General features: G+C 38.3%; 1 protein-coding gene across 5 annotated transcripts in view; it reads left to right on the top strand.

Annotated features, from left to right (window-relative positions):
• The window catches only part of PIP5K1B (phosphatidylinositol-4-phosphate 5-kinase type 1 beta), a 109,521-nt gene that overhangs the window by 46,666 nt on the left and 42,143 nt on the right, over positions 1-20,712 (top strand). For all 5 annotated transcript variants that reach the window (XM_080574302.1, XM_080574305.1, XM_080574303.1 and 2 more), the window contains 2 exons: positions 4,949-5,079; positions 16,788-16,905. In XM_080574302.1, coding sequence (XP_080430428.1) covers positions 4,949-5,079; positions 16,788-16,905 — 249 coding nt within the window. The remainder of the gene's footprint in view (positions 1-4,948; positions 5,080-16,787; positions 16,906-20,712) is intronic.

Here is a 20,712-nt window from a genome sequence, read left to right as displayed (position 1 = left end):
GAGTACTAGCTTGAAAAAGAATATTTGTAGGAAAAGAAGTATAAAAGTCCTGATTATGGGATCATGCTCAAACTTAATACCTGATTTGAAAGGATTTAAGTTTTCATTTATTTTGCTAGTCTGAAACAATTTCAGCTTGGAGTCATGTAGAGAGAGTAGAAGACCCATCTGTACAGAACAATCTTCATGTAACAGCACAATTTACTGTAAAATATTTACTTCTGATGCAGATATTCTGTATTCTGAACTGTGTACTGTGGTATATTTTATCACCCTGTAGCCTTTCACTATGCTTTTTGACTCTGCATATCAATTTTCATCTCTATGGGCCTTTTAGCAAAGATATAGGACAAATACAGAGTAAAGATATAGTTAGTTGTGACAAAAAGGGGCAAAAATAACATTTCATCAGAATGAAGACTTTTTAATCTTTTATATGCAGGGATAAAACTGTGGAGAGGCTGTAGGCAGCAGTGGAAGAGTAAAGTTTCATTTTCAGTATGTTCATATCATGGAAAGCCAGGCAGATGACTAAAATAAAAAATATGGGAATATTTAATGTAGAATTATCTAAGCGTTATGAGACACAGTGAAGGTATTCTCTTGATTGAGGAGAAAATAAAAAAAAAGCATTACAATAAGTTCCACTATTATTTGTTAATCTATTACCTTGACTTGTTCAAAGGGAGATGATTCTCCCCCTCTGCTGTGCTCTTGTGAGGCCCCACCTGGAGCACTGCGTTCAGCTCTGGGGTCCCCAGCACAAGAGAGACATGGACCAGAAAGTCCAGAGGAGGGGGCCACAGAAATGATCAGAGTAGAGAGGGAGACCTTATTGCAGACTTCAAGAACGTTAAAGGGGCCTACAAGAAGGATGGGATGGGACTCTTTACCAGGGAGTGCAGTGACAGGACAAAGGGTAATGGCTTTAAACTTAAAAAGGGTAGGTTTAAATTAGATATAAAGAAAAAATTCTTTACTCAGAGGGTGGTGAGGCAGTGGCACAGGCTGCCTAGAGAAGCTGTGGCTGCCCCATCCCTGGAGGTGCTCAAGGCCAGGCTGGATGGGGCTTTGGGCAGCCTGGTCTGCTGGGAGGTGTCCCTGCCCATGGCAGGGGGTTGGAATTAGATGGCCTTTAAGGTCCCTTCCAGCCCAAACCATTCCACAAGTCTGTGGTTCTATATAGAGTAATCTAGATACGGTGATTCCACTTGTGTTTAATTTGAATGGGACTGGTGAATTCTGCATGGGAGGATCCTGGAGCACTTTATCACCATTGTACCGCTTCCTGAAATGTATCTCTTTCTCCTTTGCTGAACTGTTCCCACTTAACAGGCGATTGGTGGCAGGTGGAAGAGAACTGTCCCTACCTGCTTTAAATCACTGGCATTCTGGAGAGAGAGGTGGAGGAGGTAAGGGCAGAAGTACAGGAAATGGGCAATTTCTCAGTTTCTGTGGCAGCAGGAATTATAGTTATCCTTACTGATATACTTGCATGCCTTATGTCTTAGTATCTACATTTAACCTGAATTTATGCGAAAACATTTTCTCTCCTGAAATAACTTGTTGAAAACCTAGGCTGGGGAGAAACTATACCCGATGCTGATTGTGGATTGAAAAGAAGCCCAGGGGTCCCACTACCAAGTCAAGAATGTGATTGCCATATGACACAAAGCACTGAGCTAGCGTGCCATTCAGTGTCTATTAGGATGTATTCACGAAGTGATGACATGTTAATTTTGAAGAGGTAGGCTTTTTGCTAGTTCAGATTTCACTTACACTCCCTCAGCCAGTAGAAGGACAACCTTAAATAGCATAAATTTGCTTTAGGCTGTGAGAGTGTGATACTTGCATTCAGCTAGGCAGCTGACATAACTGTTTATGTGAATCAGGGAACTGATCCTGCTGAAAACTTGCAGTTGTATCAGCTCTTTTGTAACTTGTTGTCTGGCCACATAGATGTTGTTGTTGGCACGGTGTGATGGGTAGCATGCATATGTTTTGTGGGCTGGAGAGTGGACAGCAAATCTCTTTTTCAACAGTAGCATTAGAAGTAGGTATTGTTATAAGTCAATAACACTTAGGATCTGAGAAAAATGAGAATGTGCTTATGCCCATTCAAGTTTATGCTGTTAATGTTTCAGAGGTGGACAAATTCAGGCCTGACATGTTAGGATTTGCAGTATTAGGGTCAGTAGAAGATAGTCTAGTTTGAAACTGGCAATATTTTTATGGGTTTCTTTCTCATTGTCAGTACAAAACCCAACATTGAGTGCACCAGTAGGTAGTAATACCCTAATCAGTAAAAGGAGGATGATAGGCATTTGTTTTGTTATGCCACTTTGGGTAGCAAAGATAGTTGTCAGGGCATACATTATTTGCTACGAATCCAGTTAGTTCCAGCTTATTTAATTCATGAACTGAAGTTGTTCATCTTCCTGATTATTCTCATTCTTTGGTTTCTTAGAGCTTCAGAAGGTGATGATAACATGGTAAATGATCCAAGAGTCGCTGCACAGTTACAGCTGATACATGAGCCCAAGGCAATTTTGTGAACATCTGCGTGAGACCAGTATAAAATATATATATATATATATATATATTTCAGTCTCTACAAGGGAGAATTCTTGGCACAGAAGATTGCTAAATTTTATTGCTTTCTCTACAGTAGGGAGTATTTAAGAGGAATTGAAAGATATGAGGGTTTTGGGTTTGAAACTAGACTTCGCTGCTTTCATAGGCATTGGAAGAGGTGCCTGAGTAAGGAAAAATGAATGCTGAGAGTGGATATTTGCCATTTGCATTGGTAGACACTGACTTCCTATATATATATATATATATATATATATTAGCAGTGAAATGGATTAATAGAGAACATTTCCCCTAAGGCCTGAGGAGCAGCTCTTTTTCTCCTCCTTGGATTCCATTCTTAACCACAAAATAATAATAATAATAAACAATAGACCAAAACAAGCATTTGCATTGAGAGAAATTTCAGGATTTGTTTTGTTTTCATTTTAAGGCTTGTGAAAACAAAAAATAGCCTTTTGTAAGAGTCTTGGTTGACCAGCCTTTATGAGGGTTGTTAACTCATGACAGTAGTTCATAAGCACTTGACCTGGGTCAGCAATTGCCTTCAGCATGCTGTAACTGCTATCAATTTGTTTGAAAACAGTTTTTAAAATATCCTGAATAATTAATAACATTGATTTTCTGTTAAACCCAGTGCTGTGATTATGGGTGATTACTAATGTCACCCCTGAATAGGAGTGAAAATTCCCAAGAAAATAACCTTGTAGATAAGGTCTTTTTTTTGCAGAATTTTTTTTGCAGAAATCCTACAGAATTTTTTTTATGTGCCAGAATGGTTATCCAGTTCTGTCGTCTTGGAATCACATTACCGGGTTACCTGCCTTTTTGTTTGTTTGTTTTTTTGAATGTCCTGTCTCATCAGTAAAATAGAGCACTGGGTTATCTATGTTGTGTTTTCAGACATAGTCCCGCACTGTGGCAGTGAACAGGATGGGGGTCCAGCTGTGAAGCACAAACTCTTTTTGTATGTGTATTGGTTTGATCAAAGTTACGTAATTACTGCTTTTGTTGGTCATTAATCATTCATGAATAGAGGCCTTTTTAGGAAGGAAAAATGTGAATCTTCTTACAACACAAGCCAAATCTTTTTACTAGTCAAAGTATCAGTCTAAGAATGGTGGCATTGTTTGTTCCCACCAAATTGCCTGTTCAGAACTGTTATAAAAGTGCAAGTTCTGCTTGGTGTGCAGTCTTAATTAATGAGGAACTACACATCTCCATCTTTTCTTTTCTAAAAATAAGCAGTGACTCTGGCATAAGCTGTTCTGAGAACTAAAACAAAAGTAGTTTTGTATACATTAACTCTTTCTTATGTAATTCCCACTCATTTCTGAAATGTTTTTGTTCAAGTGCTGCAATAGTTCTGATCATGGAGCTTCTGGTGTTTTTTGCTTTGCTGATACAATCTCTGGTTTGGTGAGTGGGAGATAAAACCTGAAAACAGGCATCAAAATAGTGACTTCAAATTAGAGAAAATATACGATGCTAAGGGAAGATATTTCTTTCCTGACAACCTTCTTTGCCTTCCCAGGAATTTCCTTTAGCCACTCTTTCCATATTTTCTTAAGAGTTCCTTTCTTTGGCAAGTTCTTATCTTGACTCACTTCTACCACTTTTTTTTATCCATCAAAGCAGGATTGTCTAGTCAGCATGAGAAAATTTCAGAGATGAGCTCAATTTGCGTATACAGTGTCTAAAACAATCTGGCACTGCCCATTTGAACCCTTCTGTCCCCTGCAAACCTTGTTATTTGAATCTAAGTCACTTAAGTCTTTCATCCTCTGTGCATAGATTTTTATAGAGATTTTTCTTTCCTCATCACTTTGGTTTCTCTCTGGATTCCCCCCAGTCAGTGCACCTCTTGTACTGACTGCTGACCAGAACTTAGTAAATAAATGTGTATCCAGAATTTGTATGTAGAACAGCAGCCAGCATTATGACTTACACATTGGCATGTGTGTACGTTTCCATGGAATTTGTAACTTTTTTTTTCCAGAAGAGGATGCATGCAGTTTCAGACTCCGGAAGGGGTTTGGATGTCTAATTATATTGGAAGTGTCCAAGTTAGAACCTGATGTCTACATTCTTTAGACAGTTTTAAAGCTCTCAGTCTGTACAACCAGAGAGTAGTTTTTTGTGGCTTTTGCTACAGCATAGTATTTCTTTTTAATCTTGTAATTGGAAAAAAAAAAAATCTCTGGATAAGAGTTCTCTGCTCTTGAAGGCAAGGAGGTAAAGGTGATGTAGTATTGTTGTTATTGTGATAACAATTACATGTTTAGTGTATTATATTACTGGTAAAGAACAGAAATCTGTTTGTAGCAAACTGATGCTTGAATTCTTACTTTCTATGCAGACTGCATCCTCAGCTATTAAAGGTGCTATCCAGCTGGGAATAGGATACACAGTAGGAAACCTTACATCAAAACCAGACAGAGATGTTCTTATGCAAGACTTCTACGTAGTGGAAAGTGTCTTCCTACCCAGGTAAGGACAAGCCTATTCAAATTACTTTCTTGCAGAATTTCATAATGAAACTCTACCTAAATATTTCAAATAAGGATTGGTTTACAATTCTGACAAAATGGGGTTGGAGTAAGCTTGAGGTAGGAGAACTTGAAAATGCTCCTGTCTTCATGTTGTCGTTGAAAATAAATGTAGGGAGAAAACTGGGAAGATCACACTTCAACTGAAGAGTTGAGGCATGTTTTATCTAGAGAAGGAAAATAATTGTTACACTTTCAACTAAATGAGTTGTTAACTACAGTTGAAAGTGATTGATGGATCTATACACAAGCAAGTATTATGTCCAGCATTCACAAACATAGTTTGGGCTCTAAAAACTGAGGATAGTACTTGCAATTTTGTTGAGGTGTTATCAAAATTGATGCAAATTCCAGTCCCACAGGGTTAAGATTAACATAAGATGTTAGCTTTAGTATAGCATTCTAACCAGGATTTTAGCCTATGACTAGGTTTGGCTCGTAGTAGCAGACTGCAAGTTGTGCACCATTACTGCCTTGCATATAGCAATGATGATGCAGAATCTGTAATAATACAGTTACACTGATAAGAGAAATCAAGGTCATCTTCATTTGGTGGGTTTGGAAGCTGATGTACAGTGTCATGTAACTTCCAAGTTACATATGGTACGAACAAATAAAGCAGATATAGGAAAATAGGAAACATATGTTTCAAAACCAGGAGGATGTATTCTATTTGGTGTTGTCTGGACTTGCAGAATTACTAAGTACTAGTAGTGTCCATTATTTTTTAAGGAGATGGTATCTATGCAGTAATTCCTGAATTTGGGAATATTTTAAATCTTTTTTTTTTGAAGTTTGGTTCATTTGCAATTTGAATGTTACTTCATAAACTGTTCCTAATAATGTTTAGAGATTATTAATGTCACTAAACAGGAACTTAAACTGACAATGAACAAAGTAATTGTAGTAGGTTGAAGTTGATCTCCGCTGAAGTATATTTTCTAGTTTCAACTTCTGATTTCCTCTGAACTGAGATATCTTTTAAGGAGTAGGGGCATTTCTTATGTGAAAATTTACATTACATTTGTAGGAATCAAGGATATCCCATATCCTGTGTTCTGTTGTTAACTGTAATGTCTGTATGCAACTTCGTAGTCTTTCTCTTTGGGATTAGATAAACATCGATATGTTGTCTGTGTGCATGTGTTTTCATACACTGTAACTTCAACTTTTTCTTTGTTAAAGAATCCAAATTTCAACTGAGAAATTTGCATATCATGTAAATAAGCGTATTCTTTGTTCTGAAAAATGGAATGAGCCATCATATTTGTAAACTATGCAACTGTGACAGCTGTGCAGGATTCTGTGGTTGTTTGTTTGGCTGTGATACTGACTTTGTTGCTCATGAAACACAATGAGATATACATGATAAAACTGTTTTATTATATAGCCAAGTTTTTTGGGAAAAAAAAGTCTAATCTGTATCTCTTTTAACATTGTTCCAAAAGCCAAGTAAGATAAAATGGTTTGTAGTCACCTATGAAACTTTCATGCTTGTACACTCAGAAAAGAGATTTCTCTGTTTGTTTGGTACTGGTTTTAAGGGAGAACTAAGAGTGATCCCTTGTGGCTGAGAAAGAGAACAAAGACTGAAGTAATAGCCTGTTTGCAGTAACATGAAATTTATCATAAAAACTTTAGTAGCACCTTTCTAGACAGATACATGAAAAAAAAGAAGGAAAATGATATGAATGAAAGAAATGGCTGGATCAGCAAGTGGTCTGACTTCTTGGTTTTGAATAGCTGTCTAGTAAGCAGGAGTACGTAATATAGTAACTCATCTTGTCTATAATAAAGAGCCTTTCTACACATAGCCCTAGCTGGTAATACTTTCTCTAAAACTAAGAATTGGCTATCCATAGCAGTCTCTTAAAAACAACCATGACACTTCATTTCTTAAACTAACAAACAAATTTCACATTTAAAGTTTTTCTCTTGTCTTCACATAACATGCACATTCATCTAAAGCATTTTTGATCCAAGGTGGTATTAATTTGCATAAATCATAATAACTTAGTATTACATGTAATGATACAGGCTTCTTTCCTGATGGCCAAGGGTGCTGGCATTTTGAGTCTTTAACGGTGGCATTATATGGATAATTCCTGAGTCATATCTGTAGTTGGCTTCATTACCATAGTTGGAGGTAAAAAGATAAGGTTACATGTCCTCTCTGGGTTCTTTTTTTTTGGCTTGGACTGGTCAGGGTTGAAAGACGTAAGTTCAAATTAGTTACATCAGCAGATGCAGTGGGCTGACTACTGTTGGAAGGTGGTGAGCATCCAAGAGCAAGCTGAGGTGAAGTAATCCTTTTGCCCAATACCTGCAGCTGGACGAGAACCTGTCAAGGCAGTGCATCAAGCATGGTGCTGAAAGTAGTAACCAAGCAAGAAGCAACATTTTTACTCTTGCTTGGGGTATACATAATTTAGCTGCAACTCCAGGTAGGGTATTACCTGATATTCCCCAGTGACATCCAGATTTGGCAGGTGTGATTTGGAAAGAGAAGTGAGAAAACAGTTGTTTTGCACAGTTGCAGGCACACCTGCTGTTTTAACAGCAACATGAACATTGTCTTAGTGCCTGTGATAAAATAGGCCTGACCTATGAGAAATGCAGCGAAACAGCAGGCTGTGTTCCAGTGAGCAAAACAATATCATCTGAGCTGTTTTAGGGAAAAATAGCTAACAAGCTAACAGTTGTTTATAAACTCAATAAGTGACCAAAGAGAAATAGTCTCTGCATCTCCCTCAACCCCGAAGTAAACATCAGTACTGTCTGTAGCCCAGCTTTGGTAACCATAGGAAAACACTTTCAACACAGTTCACAGTTAGTGAAGGAGGGAGGAAAGAGGCAGGGAAAAATGGTCAGTTCAGAATCGAATATAATTGCACTACATACTGTGGGAGCTGTTGTAAATCGGGATTAACCCACAGATTGCAAGTTATGCCTGGCTCAGAGTTACTTTGTAACTGTGTTTAATTGGGTTATAGGTTATCCCAGATTCATTTAGATGTTTGTTTCAGGAAGTGACTCTCAGTGAAGTATGGGTATCTTAGCAGAGTGAGTGGATTTAAATTGCAAAGTTGCTTGCTTTCATTTGTACATTGTGGCAACTGTGGAGGTGGGAAAGTGCCTTTGGTACTTTTTGCTTCACGTTTTCCCTTTTGTGACTTTCCTTTTTTTTAATAGGGAGTTTATACTGTGTTGCTTTTGGGAGTTAAGTGAAGTATTAATAGGGGTTGCTATAAAAGGGTGTATTTAGAACTACGGTCCAGACTGAGTTCAAATGGCACTATGCAAATGTGCCCTTTCCACAAAAAAAAAAAGAAACAAATGCAGTTTGCAGTGACCCAGTTGATTCTGAAGATACGACATCTGAAGTCTCAGCCTAACTCCCTGCATAGGCTGAAACCACAGGGGAAACTGCTTTTAAATACTGCTTTGAAAATATAACAGGGATGTGCTTATCTACAGCAACAATGGCTGAAGGATTCAGTGGGAAAGCTGTGCATCCTGCCTGCTCTCTCTTCTCCCTCCTCCGTCCCATATTTCAGCTGTGTGGGGCTTTTTCTTGTCTTCCTGCATTATGCTCAGTGCCCCTGGCCTCTGCTGGAACCAGTTCATCTCTTGGTGTCACATTTTGTTCCCAAATCAATCATTTGTGCAATGTGGATACGGCAGTATTTTGACAGCTATCTAATTTAAATTCGGAGCTAGTTCCAAGTAGTGTGGCCATGGTTGGAAAGCCTTGGTGACAAGCTAACCAGCCCAGCTGTGTCTGGCAGTGGTGGCTCAAGCTGGTCGCTGCGCCATGTGGCTGTGCAGCTGCCTGTGAGCGGGGAATGTGGGCAGTTTGCTAAGCAATTCCAGCAGACACTTAATAGGTAGGCACATTTTCTGCAGTGGTTTGACGAGCCACTCCATACTGTCAGCCAACTTTGGCTAGTCAGTAGTCTGCAGCTTCAGAAATTCAGAACATTTGGAAAAAAGCAGTATGTTTCAGGCTTCATCTCTTCTTGTTTTCTCAGATACAGGCCACTGCTAAGCACAGCTGTGTCTTTGACCTTTTTGCAGCAAGCTGTTAATCAGTCTTGTGCACTTCCCTCACTAATATGCTGTATTTTCAGGATCTAGACCCTGTATGTTATGAACACTTGCTGTGGTTTCTAATTAAAATATTAAGTCTGTTACATGTTGTTGACCTGAATGTGCCCTGCAGCTACAGTCATCTGTATGAGGAACTGGTTCAATTGCAAATTGCTCTCTTCTGATGCTAATGAAAAGATTATTCAGTGCTTTCTGCTATTTAATATCCAAAGGTTAATACGGTGGTACAGTAGCATTTGAATGACAGCCCAAATCAGTAGTGGGAAGTACTAAGAAAAGTAAAAGCTTGGGCAATGTTTAGGCAGTCTGGGTTTTACCCTGCCTCAGAGACTGTCTTCTGTCTTCTGGTATGTTTTTTTCTTGTGAAAATGAGGAAAACTGACACTTGGCCTTGGAAGTGTCTTTGTACCAAACAGGTATCATAGGTTTTGTGATGGGCCGAACAGTGTCTCTTTAATTAACGAAGCATAAAATACTCTGAAAGTTACATGTGAATAGATTCAAATGTTCATATCAACACTTAGTTGTTGTGTGATTTATGTGAGCGTATCTGTTTCCAATTGGGCAGTTTCACAAGACAACTAAGAAGGCTGCCTTCCACCTTTTATAAAGAAATACTCTTTTTTTAGTGCTTCAGTCACAGAGATATGCAGGATGACCCAAGTTACGACACACTTTTCATGGTTTGTGAGTAGAGTGACAGCAAAAATAGGAGGAAGCAGTTAGTTTCCTGTTTCAAAACAAATAGTATTTGAAACGGTGATACTGTGGCAACAAAAGCAAAACCCACATTCATTGTGAACTACTGGTCTTGCCCACTTCTGTTAGTATCAAATTCTTGGTAAACCTGAGATATCCTGGATACTTGTGTGGTTACATGACCTTATAGACCTACTTACCTATTCTTAAAGGACTCTGAGATCCCTTGCATTAAATGCATCTCCAGTTGTTTGTTAAATAGTCATATCATCATCATAAGAAAATGTCTGTGTATTCAGCTGTTCCACAGATACCACTGGCTTGACTTGTTTTGAAGTTATTTGCAATTCACAGGTCTACTTTACAGCTGCCTTTGCAGGGGACTGCTTAGCATAGAGTAAATAGTAACCAAAAATATAGCAAATACAGTGAGAAGCAAGGATATTACCACTGGACTTTATCCCACAATGTGAAAAAAGCAAACACACACCTATTTGTACAGGTAGCCATAATACCTATTTCTACTATATGGGAAACAATTGTTTCCCTGAAATAGTATGTAGGAAATGAATATGCCAAAGCTGTGCCTGAACTACATTAGCACTGGTCTATGAGTATGTATTTGTTGTATACAGTTAGTAGCACTTGAACACATTTTGATGGGTTATAAATGAGCAGCTTTTTCCAAGAACAGTAGCACTGAGATTGGATACTCTTTGCCAGTTTTTAATGCTGGGAGCATTTAATATTAGACGTTTTATTGTGATTTTCAGATTTGAAAAAAAAGTTACTGTCACATGAGAGAACTGATATTCTTCTCTTCTTTTGTTCCTTCTCTTTACCCTTTTTATATACAAGAAGGGTTATGTGTGGATCCACAACTGTACTATGACTATTTCTTTTGTAAACAGCTACATCACAGAATATTAACGCTGCTCTTTGCTGAATGCTTGTTGTCAAGAGATGCAGCTCATCTTCCCTGCACCTTCAGATAAGTGTGCTATCTCATGAGCACTTCCCACCAGGGAGAGGCCACAGAAAAGAAAAGCTGCCAAGGAACACGTGGGTGTCCTGTTTAGCAGAATTTTTGCAAGCCACAGGGTTAGCCATTGAAAATATAATTGGTGTTAGTTCATTTTTAGTTTGATATTGCACCACCTACATTTAAATCAACCCACATCATTTACTAGAAGAAAGGTTAAGATGCACATACTGTTATTTAAAAATATATGTATTTCATAGAATCATGGAATTGTTTGGGTTTGGAAGGAACCTTAAAGATCATTTAGTTCCAACCTCCCTGCCATGGGCAGGGACACCTCCCACCAGACCAGGTTGCCTAAAGCCCCATCCAGCCTGGCCTTGATGCCCCATCCCTGGAGGTGTTCCACAGCTTCTCTGGGCAACCTGTTCCAGTGCCTCACCACTGAGTGAAGAATTTCTTCCTTACATCTAATTTAAACCTACCCTTTTTAAGTTTAAAGCCCTTACCCCTTGTCCTGTCACTACACTCCCTGGTAGAGTCCCATCCCGTCTTCCCTCTTACATACTTAAAGTCTGCAATAAGGTCTCCCCAGATCCTTCTTTTCTCCAGGCTGAAAAACCCCAACTCCCGCAGCCTGTCCTTGCAGGAGAGGTGCTCCAGCCCCTTGATCATCTTTGTGGCCTCCCCTGGACTCGCTCCAACAGGTCCATGTCCTTCTTGTGCTGGGGGCCCCACAGCTAAATGCAGTGCTCCAGGTGGGGTCTCACAAAAGCAGAGCAGAGGGGGAGAATCGTCTCCGTCGCCCTGCTGGCCACGCTGCTTTTGATGTGATATAGTTGGCTTTCTGGGCTGCAAGCGCACATTGCTGGCCCATGTTGAGCTGCTTATCCACCAATATCCCCAAGTCCTTCTCCTCAGGGTTGCTCTCAATCCATTCTTTGCCCAGACTGTATTTGTGCTTGGGATTGCCCCATCCCAGATGCAGGACCTTGCACTTGGCCTTGTTGAACTTTGAGGTTCACACAAGCCTGTCCAGGTCCCTCTGGATGGCATCCCTTCCCTCTTCACCACACAGCTTTGTGTCATCAGCAAACTTGGTGAGGGTGCACTTGATCCCCCTGTCCATGTCACTGACAAAGACATTAAACCGTGCCAGTCCCAATACTGACCCCTGAAGAACACCACTCGTTACTGATCTGCACTTGGACATTGACCACAACTCATAGAGTGCAGCCATCCAGCCAATTCCTTACCCACCAAGTGGTCCATCCATGAAATCCATGTCTCACCAATTTAGAGACAAGAATGTCATGGGGGACAGTGTCAAATGCTTTGCAGAAGTCCAGGTAGATGATGTCAATTGCTCTTTCCCTCTCCACCAATGCTGTAACCCTGTCACAGAAGGCCACCGGATTCGTCAGGCACGATCTGCCCTTAGTGAAGCCATGTTGGCTGTCACCAATCATCTCCTTATTTTCCATGTTCCTTAGCATAGTTTCGAGGAGGATCTGCTCCGTGATCTTGCCAGGCACAGAGATGAAACTAACTGGCCTGTAATTCCCCAGGTCTCCCTTTTTTTTTCCTTTTTAAAAATAGGGGTTATGTTTCCATTCTTCCAGTCAGTGGGAACTTCACTGGACTATCACAACTTCTCAAGTATGATGGAGAATGGCTTAGCAACATCATCTGCCTTCAGGACCCACAAATGCATCTCATCAGGTCCCATGGACTTGTGCGCCTTCATGTGCCTTAAATGGTCTTGAACCTGATCATCTATTATACAGGGTGGTTCTTCATTCTCCCAGTCTCAGCCTTTGCCTTCTGGGGCCTCAGCCATGTGGATGGAGCTCTTGTTGGTGAAGACCGAGGCAAAATAATCATTGAGTACCTCAGCCTTCTCCATATCCCAGGTGACCAGCTCTCCTATTTCCTTCCAGAAAATGTTAATTTTTTTTATTTTAGATATTAAAATCTGACTTGCATACGTTAAAATTAATCTCTCCTTTTTGTTCTAACTACCAGTCTTCTACTTTTGTGTGGTCTTCAGGAAAGATTATTAAATTACCTCGTAAGTTGCAATTGATTCATAAACTTTCCAAAGCCTGTGTTATTTGTCATAGCTCATGTACAGAGACTAGACTCCCTCAAGGCTGCAGGAATCAAAGCTGGTATTAAAAGTCATTTCTTTTTCGTGGTAGATGTGTGCTCTAAACTACACGAGAGGAAATTTATATGATTGCCTTCTTTCTTTATGGAGTGCATTTCTTTTATGTCCAAAGCTCCATTTTGTAGATTAGATTTTCTCCAGCAAATCTCAGGTACTCTTCTTGATGTGCTATACAGACATAGCCATACCCTGGGAACTACCTAGCCTGATTAGAAATTATAATACGAAGTACTTTGCACATATTCTTTAATCCAGCCAGAGTGAAATGCACATGAATGAATGAGTGAATTCCCCAGCAAAATGCAAGCAGAAAGCACAGAATAAATCATCTTGGGAACTAATAGAGTGGGAGGTGTATTTTATTTCTTGAGAGAAAACAGAGGAATCTTCTTATTTTATTATTGCAATTTTTACGGTGGGTTGAGTTAATGCACTTACCTGGAGGCTTGCTTTTGCCTGCAAATAGTGTGCATAGCATCCTTATCTATTACAAGTGATTTTTGGGTAGTTAGAGGATACACTGTGGACAATTTCATGTCAAAGTAAGGTAGAGATGTATTTACATCAAGAGTGAACAGAACAGTATGGAACTGTCACTGGAAACTGTCCTTTCCAGGTGAGAGCAAGGGCATACCTAGGCACAAGGATTTCAAAAGTTTTCATTATTGTAGGAAACTACTTGAAGTCAGAGGGCTTTTTCTGTTAAAAGCAACATTCATCCAGAAAGCTAACCAAGAAATCTTACGTTTTTGTCAAGCTTGCTTCTTACATCAGAGACAAGCTTACTATTGGCATCTTGTAATCTATTCTATTAGGCAAAGAAACTGAAATTATTCAATATGATCAGCAGAAACTGTAGCGTATGATAACAAACCCTGCAGATCCTTAGTAAAAAAGAATTTTTTAGTAATAATTTTACAAAGAATAAAGGAACTTATCTGCTTAGTGAAATGACTACCACATCTGTAATAAAGTAAGCTTATGTGCTGTTAGGTACGTGGAATTGTTCTTTGTGTCAGTGCTGTACAAAAATAGTTGCTCTGTTTTCCAGCTTTTCTGGAACAAATTTCCATGTACTATGCATTACAGTCCATCTCTGGAGCTATTAAGAACCTTTTTTTTTTTTTTTGACTAGTCATCATTTTTCTTTATACTGTGTTTAAGAAATGGCTTGGGCCCATGATATTAGCATAGAAAACATCCTATCTTCATTCCTACCCTAGTGAAGTTTCAACGATGGGACGGACATGTTCTAGTAGAGCAAGGACATGTAATATATTTATTGCCGCACTTACACAAAAGACACTGTTAAGTTATAGCTACAGGAAGCAGATTTATAAAGGTATGTTCTAGAAGGCAGGAGGTTCATTATACAGTTTAGATGATATATCTTCTGTGACAAGGATGTGATGTTTCATCAAAGAACACTTTGTTCTCTTCTTGTCTGCATCTTAAAACAATCTAATACATTTACAAATGTGGCCCCAAGTTCTCAATATAACTATATTTATCCTTTGTCATCCCCATATTACAGAAAAATTCAGTGTCAATCAAAGCTTCATGTCAGGCAAGAATGGCATACTGAAAGTAAGCCTTTGTAAGAAAAAGCATTAGCCAGTCTTAACTATAAGGAAAAATACCACATTTAGCCTAGTAGCTTATTGATTTCTCTTTTTTAATATATCATGGAACAATAAAATATAGATGGATTTGATTTTAATACCTTAGAGTTGTTATATGTTAGACTATAAAACGTGCAAATGAGTTCATTAGGACTAGGCAGTCTTTGCCAGCTCTTAACCATGTGGTTTTGCAATCAAAGAAATACCGGTATTATATTGTCTTTGTATGCATCTTTGCTCAGCCATGGCTATCTTTTGACATGTGATTTCCAGCCAGAAATCAGTTTTGTTCCTTTATCTGTCTCCTATTCAAAAATCTAAAGAAAGTGCATTTCTGGAGCCTGAGAAAGCTTCCCGTCCAGTTCAAACCCTTTAGCTGGCAGCAGTTCAGTTCTGGTGGATTTTGGTGGTATGCACGCAGGGGCAGCTAAGTGGGTTGGGGTAGGCTTCTGTTATCACATTGTTATTTGGTAGGTGACAAGTTCATAGGACAACCATTGATTGTACAGAACCAAAGCTTTTAAATATGTTGATGGTAAGTTCATGATACGTAAGTCAGTCTTTGTAGGACATTTACTGAGAGTTCATTCCTCTTCACATTTATGTGAATTCCTGGAGTCTTTTTTTTTTTTCTTTGAATTCTTTGTATATTCCTGTTGCTAAGCATATAGGTACATACTGCATCTCTGAATAATTTAATTAGGGTAAACGAAATGGATAAAGCATTGTCAGAGGAGCTTGTTTTGGCCACCATGTCCAGTATTATGGATTTTATTCTCAACTATTTATAAACCTGTGCAGACTGACCAAGCCTTGTCTTAATGCTGTTCTTGCTTGTGTTGAAATCATAGTATAGAATATTATTCTTCTGTTTAAAGCCTTTTTAAAATTTAAAATAAAAATTTAAAATTATATTAAAATTTAAAATAAAAACAGGCAGTTTTTAATATATATTTTTTTTCCTTCTGGCAACATCTTCCTGCCTTGTTCTTCAGCTTAAATAGCATAGTGTTCATCTCAAGAATCATACAACTGCAACCTAAACACACAGTGAAAGTGTATTTGTAAAACAAGGAAAAGATCTAAGAGGGCTACATTCTTCTCATGTGCTCCTTTAAGAAAGACTGTCTGCCAGATTGGTCACCACAGTAGTCTTTCTCTATGCCTCTTCTAGCTTGAATCTGTATCTTGTGTATAACTGCATACCATTTTCCAGAATTCCCCACAATGTGTACACCCTGTGTCCTTATTTAACTGAGCATGTAAGCTAGTGGTGGTTTAGACTGAGGCAGGAAAAAAATGCAATGTCACAGGCAAACAGAAAAAACACTTTAAGGTTAGCAATTCTAGTATGTCTTTCCAATCCTGTATTGCATTAGCAAGGAAGAGAGAGGTACCATAACTGTAATTAACCTGCAGAAGAAATTAATGCTTGGGATGGAGTTTCATAAATAGTCAAAGCTTGCTGGCACCAAAAAAAGATAGGTAGACCTGCTTCCTTAGCACTGCTCTGGCAACGCAGTGTTGTCCTCTTTGTTGTGCTTCAGTATTCTTTTGTACTGTCTCATTTTTTAGTATATTTTCATCTGTTTTGCATTTTTAGTGTTTTCAGTATCTGTCTATCTGACTCCCCTGTGAACCAGTTCAGGTCACCAAGCTAGTGTGAAGTTATGTTTTTCTGGGTTAACTTCCAAGCTTTTTGGAAGGCCTTACATGAAATGGGGTGACCCTTTCTGTGTTACTAAGCTATTGGACTGGCTTACCCTGGATGGATGTGTGAAGTTGTAGCAGTAGCTTAAACATGGTCTTTATGAATGTGGAAATGATGGTGAAAAGACTAATGACTTGAAGGAGAGAAAAAGGAATTTGCTGGCAATGCTTTGCCTCTCACGGATATTTGTATTACATTGATGAGTGGTGATACATAAATGCACATTTGTCTGTGTTCATGACTCTTGTCTAGCAAGGCCAATGATTGAGATAGCTTTACATTTAAGGACGAGATTTACAGAAAGTTGCTAAAAATTGCTCAATAATAACTGGGTTTGTTTTATTTTCATTTTCAGTGAAGGGAGCAATCTCACCCCTGCTCATCATTACCCTGACTTCAGATTTAAGACATACGCACCTCTTGCCTTCCGATATTTCAGAGAACTTTTTGGTATCAAGCCTGATGATTATTTGGTAAGAGCTTGTAGTTTTTCTATGAGTTACGAATAATTATAATGTATACTTGTTTTGTACTGACAGAGGAGGATGCTTTAATGGTGCATAAATGGGTATAGATTTTGTGTGTGTAGTGTTTAATAAGTGAATATTTTTAGAGATTTACAAAAATCTTAATTCTTGGTCTTTGAGAAGATTCCTGGAAAAAAAAAAAAAGCCTCGTTAGTTGACTAAAGTAACTTGAGTATTACTGTTCATTCAGGTCATTGTTTCTGGAGAAGTTATAATCAATACTTGTGTGCAAGTGCTCTTCTGTTATTTAACTTATTCACTCTGTTAAATACATGCTTGTCTGCAAACGTTCCCATCTAGCCTTGAGAAAAGTGGGATGGGGGCCTGAGAAAGAAATAGTCTAGTGTTTTCTTTTTTCCAGTATCGGTATACTTTGCAGACTTATTCCTCCTTGCTGTTCAGCTGCTTACATGAGAAAAATATTAAGTATTTGCTGTTGTCATAAGAGCAGGCTTTAGTTGGTGGAACCAGATTGTGCACTGCCAGAGACAAGGATCCACTTACATTGCTTCTCCTATATTTCTGCTTTTCAAAGGGTATGGTGAAAAGGAACAGCTGGATTGTTTTCTAGATGTTTGTCTCATGTCCAGTCTATCTCATGCTGGTCCACCCAGCAAATCAGAGTCCCTGTACAAGTTAGCAGTTTTGTGCATCAGTTTTATTGTTTTATTTACTTCTTCAGAATGTGTTTTTAAATATTTTTTGGTATTAATCATAAATGAGTTTCTTTAAACCAAAGGAATTTGAAAGAAATGCATTAAAAAAAAAGTATTAAATGATGCTGAAATACCACTTAACATACTACTTCATTGACTTCAGTGTGTTTGAGTACATTATAAGCTTTTTTTTTTTTTTTTCCCTTTGTGGACAATGAACATAAAAGCAAAATGTAGCTGCTTTTGCTTTTATTTAGGTTGAATGTGGGCATCTGATTTTAACTCTATAGCATCGTGTATGGATTTTGTATTACTAGCCCTCAGAGCAATACTTATGTGTAAAAGCAGATCATTCCTTTGAATTACAGATGTTAGTTGCTAGGAAATGTTGGGTTGGAGTTTTATAAAGGTGTCTTTATGTAACATGTTCTATTTTCTTTTACGGACCTGGAGAAAGACCAAGTATTCAGGCTGTGTTACCAGCTGCTCGAAAAGACTGTACTTAGTAGAGTAAAGCTACTGTCACCTGCAACTTCTATTACATCTAAAGAACTGTTTGCAGTAGCATAAATTAAAGATTACAGGAAGACCATACTTGCTATTGATGGAAATTTGTGCCACTCTGCTTAGCTACAAAATAAGTAATTCCTGATGGAAATTTCCAACCTGTTTTAGAATCCTTTTGCTCTCTGCACAGCTTGTCACCTTGATAAGTTTCCAAAGAAAAGGAGCAACTTTCTCAGAAGAGAGAGAAATGGAGAAAGCATGTTTTTCAGTGGTCAAAAGCTGAATGAATCTATCCTCCTGTCTCCATGCAGACAGTGTAGATGGGCATTTTAAAATTATTATTTATTTCCAAACTGGCATTCAATTTGGGCAGCTGTTAAGAAACTTCAGGAAGTATTTTTGATTTTTGGTGAGAAGGGAGATTTAAATTTCTCTGTACCACAGTGTCGGCACAGTGCATTTGGGTCAATGTGTCTGGGACACTTGTGCTGTTGCTGTATGTTCCCCTTTTCCTACCTAGGTTAAGGGAAGGCTGAGTGCAGTACTCTAGAGAGTTAAGAGTTAAGCAGTTTCAATATTAAGTGCCACCTTTTTTCTTTAAAATACAGAAGCATGTTTCCTTCAACAAACAGGTATTTTTTTTGAAATATAGTTGGAATTTTAGTGTTGTTGTAACTGATGCAGGTTGCTGTTACATTTATACTTGCTCTGACACCAAGTTAGAATTCATCTTTGTTTCTGACTAAATGGGCATCATACTGCAATCAGAGCAGGTTGCAGTCCTTTGTGGTCCAGAGGCAGATGTGATCAGAGAAGTCATTATAATCATAAAACCAAGCCATAAATCAAAAATCAAATAATAAAACTATTTTTAGTTTGGAACCCTTTTCCCTATTGATTGTGACCACACTATTGCTCCCAGTAGCACGTGTCAGGATCCTGCCTGAACAGTCCCACTTGTTTTAGTGAAATCTGGATCTGTCTGTCATGCAGTGACCACAATTCGCTTTCAGTATCTAAAATAATACACTTTACAGTAACAATGTGCAAACTGATTGTCCAACTGGGGCTGAAGAGAAAGTAAAGTTAAATAGGGGAGAGGATAAATTACAACAAGTATAAGAAGGTTTACGTGGTTAATTTGGAATGACAGAGCTCAGAGATTTACAGTTTTACCTTTGGCAAAGAGGTTGAGCTGTAATGCATTGTAAGAATCAGACTGGATGGCAATAATCAATGCATTTGAACAACTTACAGAATGAAATTGACACCTTGAATTGGAAACCTTATGTAGTGCTGACATTTTATACAGGAACTTTTTGATCATAAAGTCCCTAAGTGCTGTGGTTTGAGGGATTTTGTTACTTTTCATTTTTAATTTAATTTACTCTCCAGCAATTCCAGTTGCAAAATTAGGTGGGCTCTTTGTTTGGTGCGTAGACTTTTATTTTATAGGAATGAACTAAACCATAAAATGACCAGCAGACACTATAGGTTAGTAATTCTTGCTTATGCTAAACTGTGTTGTCGAACTTTAATGTTTAAGATAATTGGTTTCAAATGCATGCAACAACGAAAGTTGTTAATGAAGCTTTTTATATTTTGGCAAGAAAAACTCAGAGATTGTTATGCAACTGCTGTTTCGCTCTGAAGGCTTGTGGCAGTATAGACCAGTAATGCTGTTCTATCCTTAGACTCCTCCTGCAATGCCAGGATAAATAGGGAAGATCTCTGTTATGAACTGGAACTGTGAACCGCAGAAGCGGAGAGAGGAACTGGCAAAAATTTTATAGCATGCAAAAGTTTTAAAAATTCCAAGCGTGGGAAAAGACTGAGCCAGAGCCACTGTAGGAAAATGCATGAAGTAGTAACTTGAGTAGATAGAAAGTGTGCTTCCTTAGATAAAGGTTTAAAAAAAAAAAAAAAAAAACATGCTTGTTACATTTTTGTGGGTCAATTTTCTTTGCTATCACAACTCTCTGAAATCATGGGACAGATTCTGGTTAAATTTAATGAAAGCCATTTTCAGCAAACAAAACTGGTTGGTAAGTTGTTTTTTTCCCATGGAATTGCTCAACTCATCTCAGGCACTGACCCAATAAACCAGGTATTTGTTACTGAAACAGTTACTCCTTTTGTTCTGATAAGAACAGAAGATGTACTGCTCTGCACAGAATAATTACCTGGTGCTTACATTGCTCACAATTCAGGGCCTGTGTAATTTTGTTTCTTTCAGAGACTGAAATCTTAAATTACTGGACTGTGTGCTAAATCTCCGTGTGTAAAGCTGCTGATATATGACAGAGGAAAAGATTGTGTGAATCAAAGTTTAATGTTATTATATTTTAAATAAACTCTCAAGTTTAATATAAACAGATTTTTCTATGGTTTTGGAGCTAAATATCTCTTCGCCACTTAGCTTGAATGGAACATAAAGTGTGAATTAATGGAGGTCTAATAAATGAACATGAGCCTCTGTGTGAGGTCTGGGTCTACTAGGAAAGAACAGTCCTCTGTTACTTTTTCCTCCGTAATGTGATCATAAATATTACTGTCTCCCTGTGGAAGAGAGAGCCTGTCTAAACATCCA

This window comes from Anser brachyrhynchus (assembly GCF_964034855.1).
Source record: "Anser brachyrhynchus genome assembly, chromosome: Z".
Classification (NCBI taxonomy): Eukaryota; Metazoa; Chordata; class Aves; order Anseriformes; family Anatidae; genus Anser; species Anser brachyrhynchus.
Note: the sequence above shows the minus strand (reverse complement) of the source record. Positions and strands in the feature narration are given on the sequence as shown.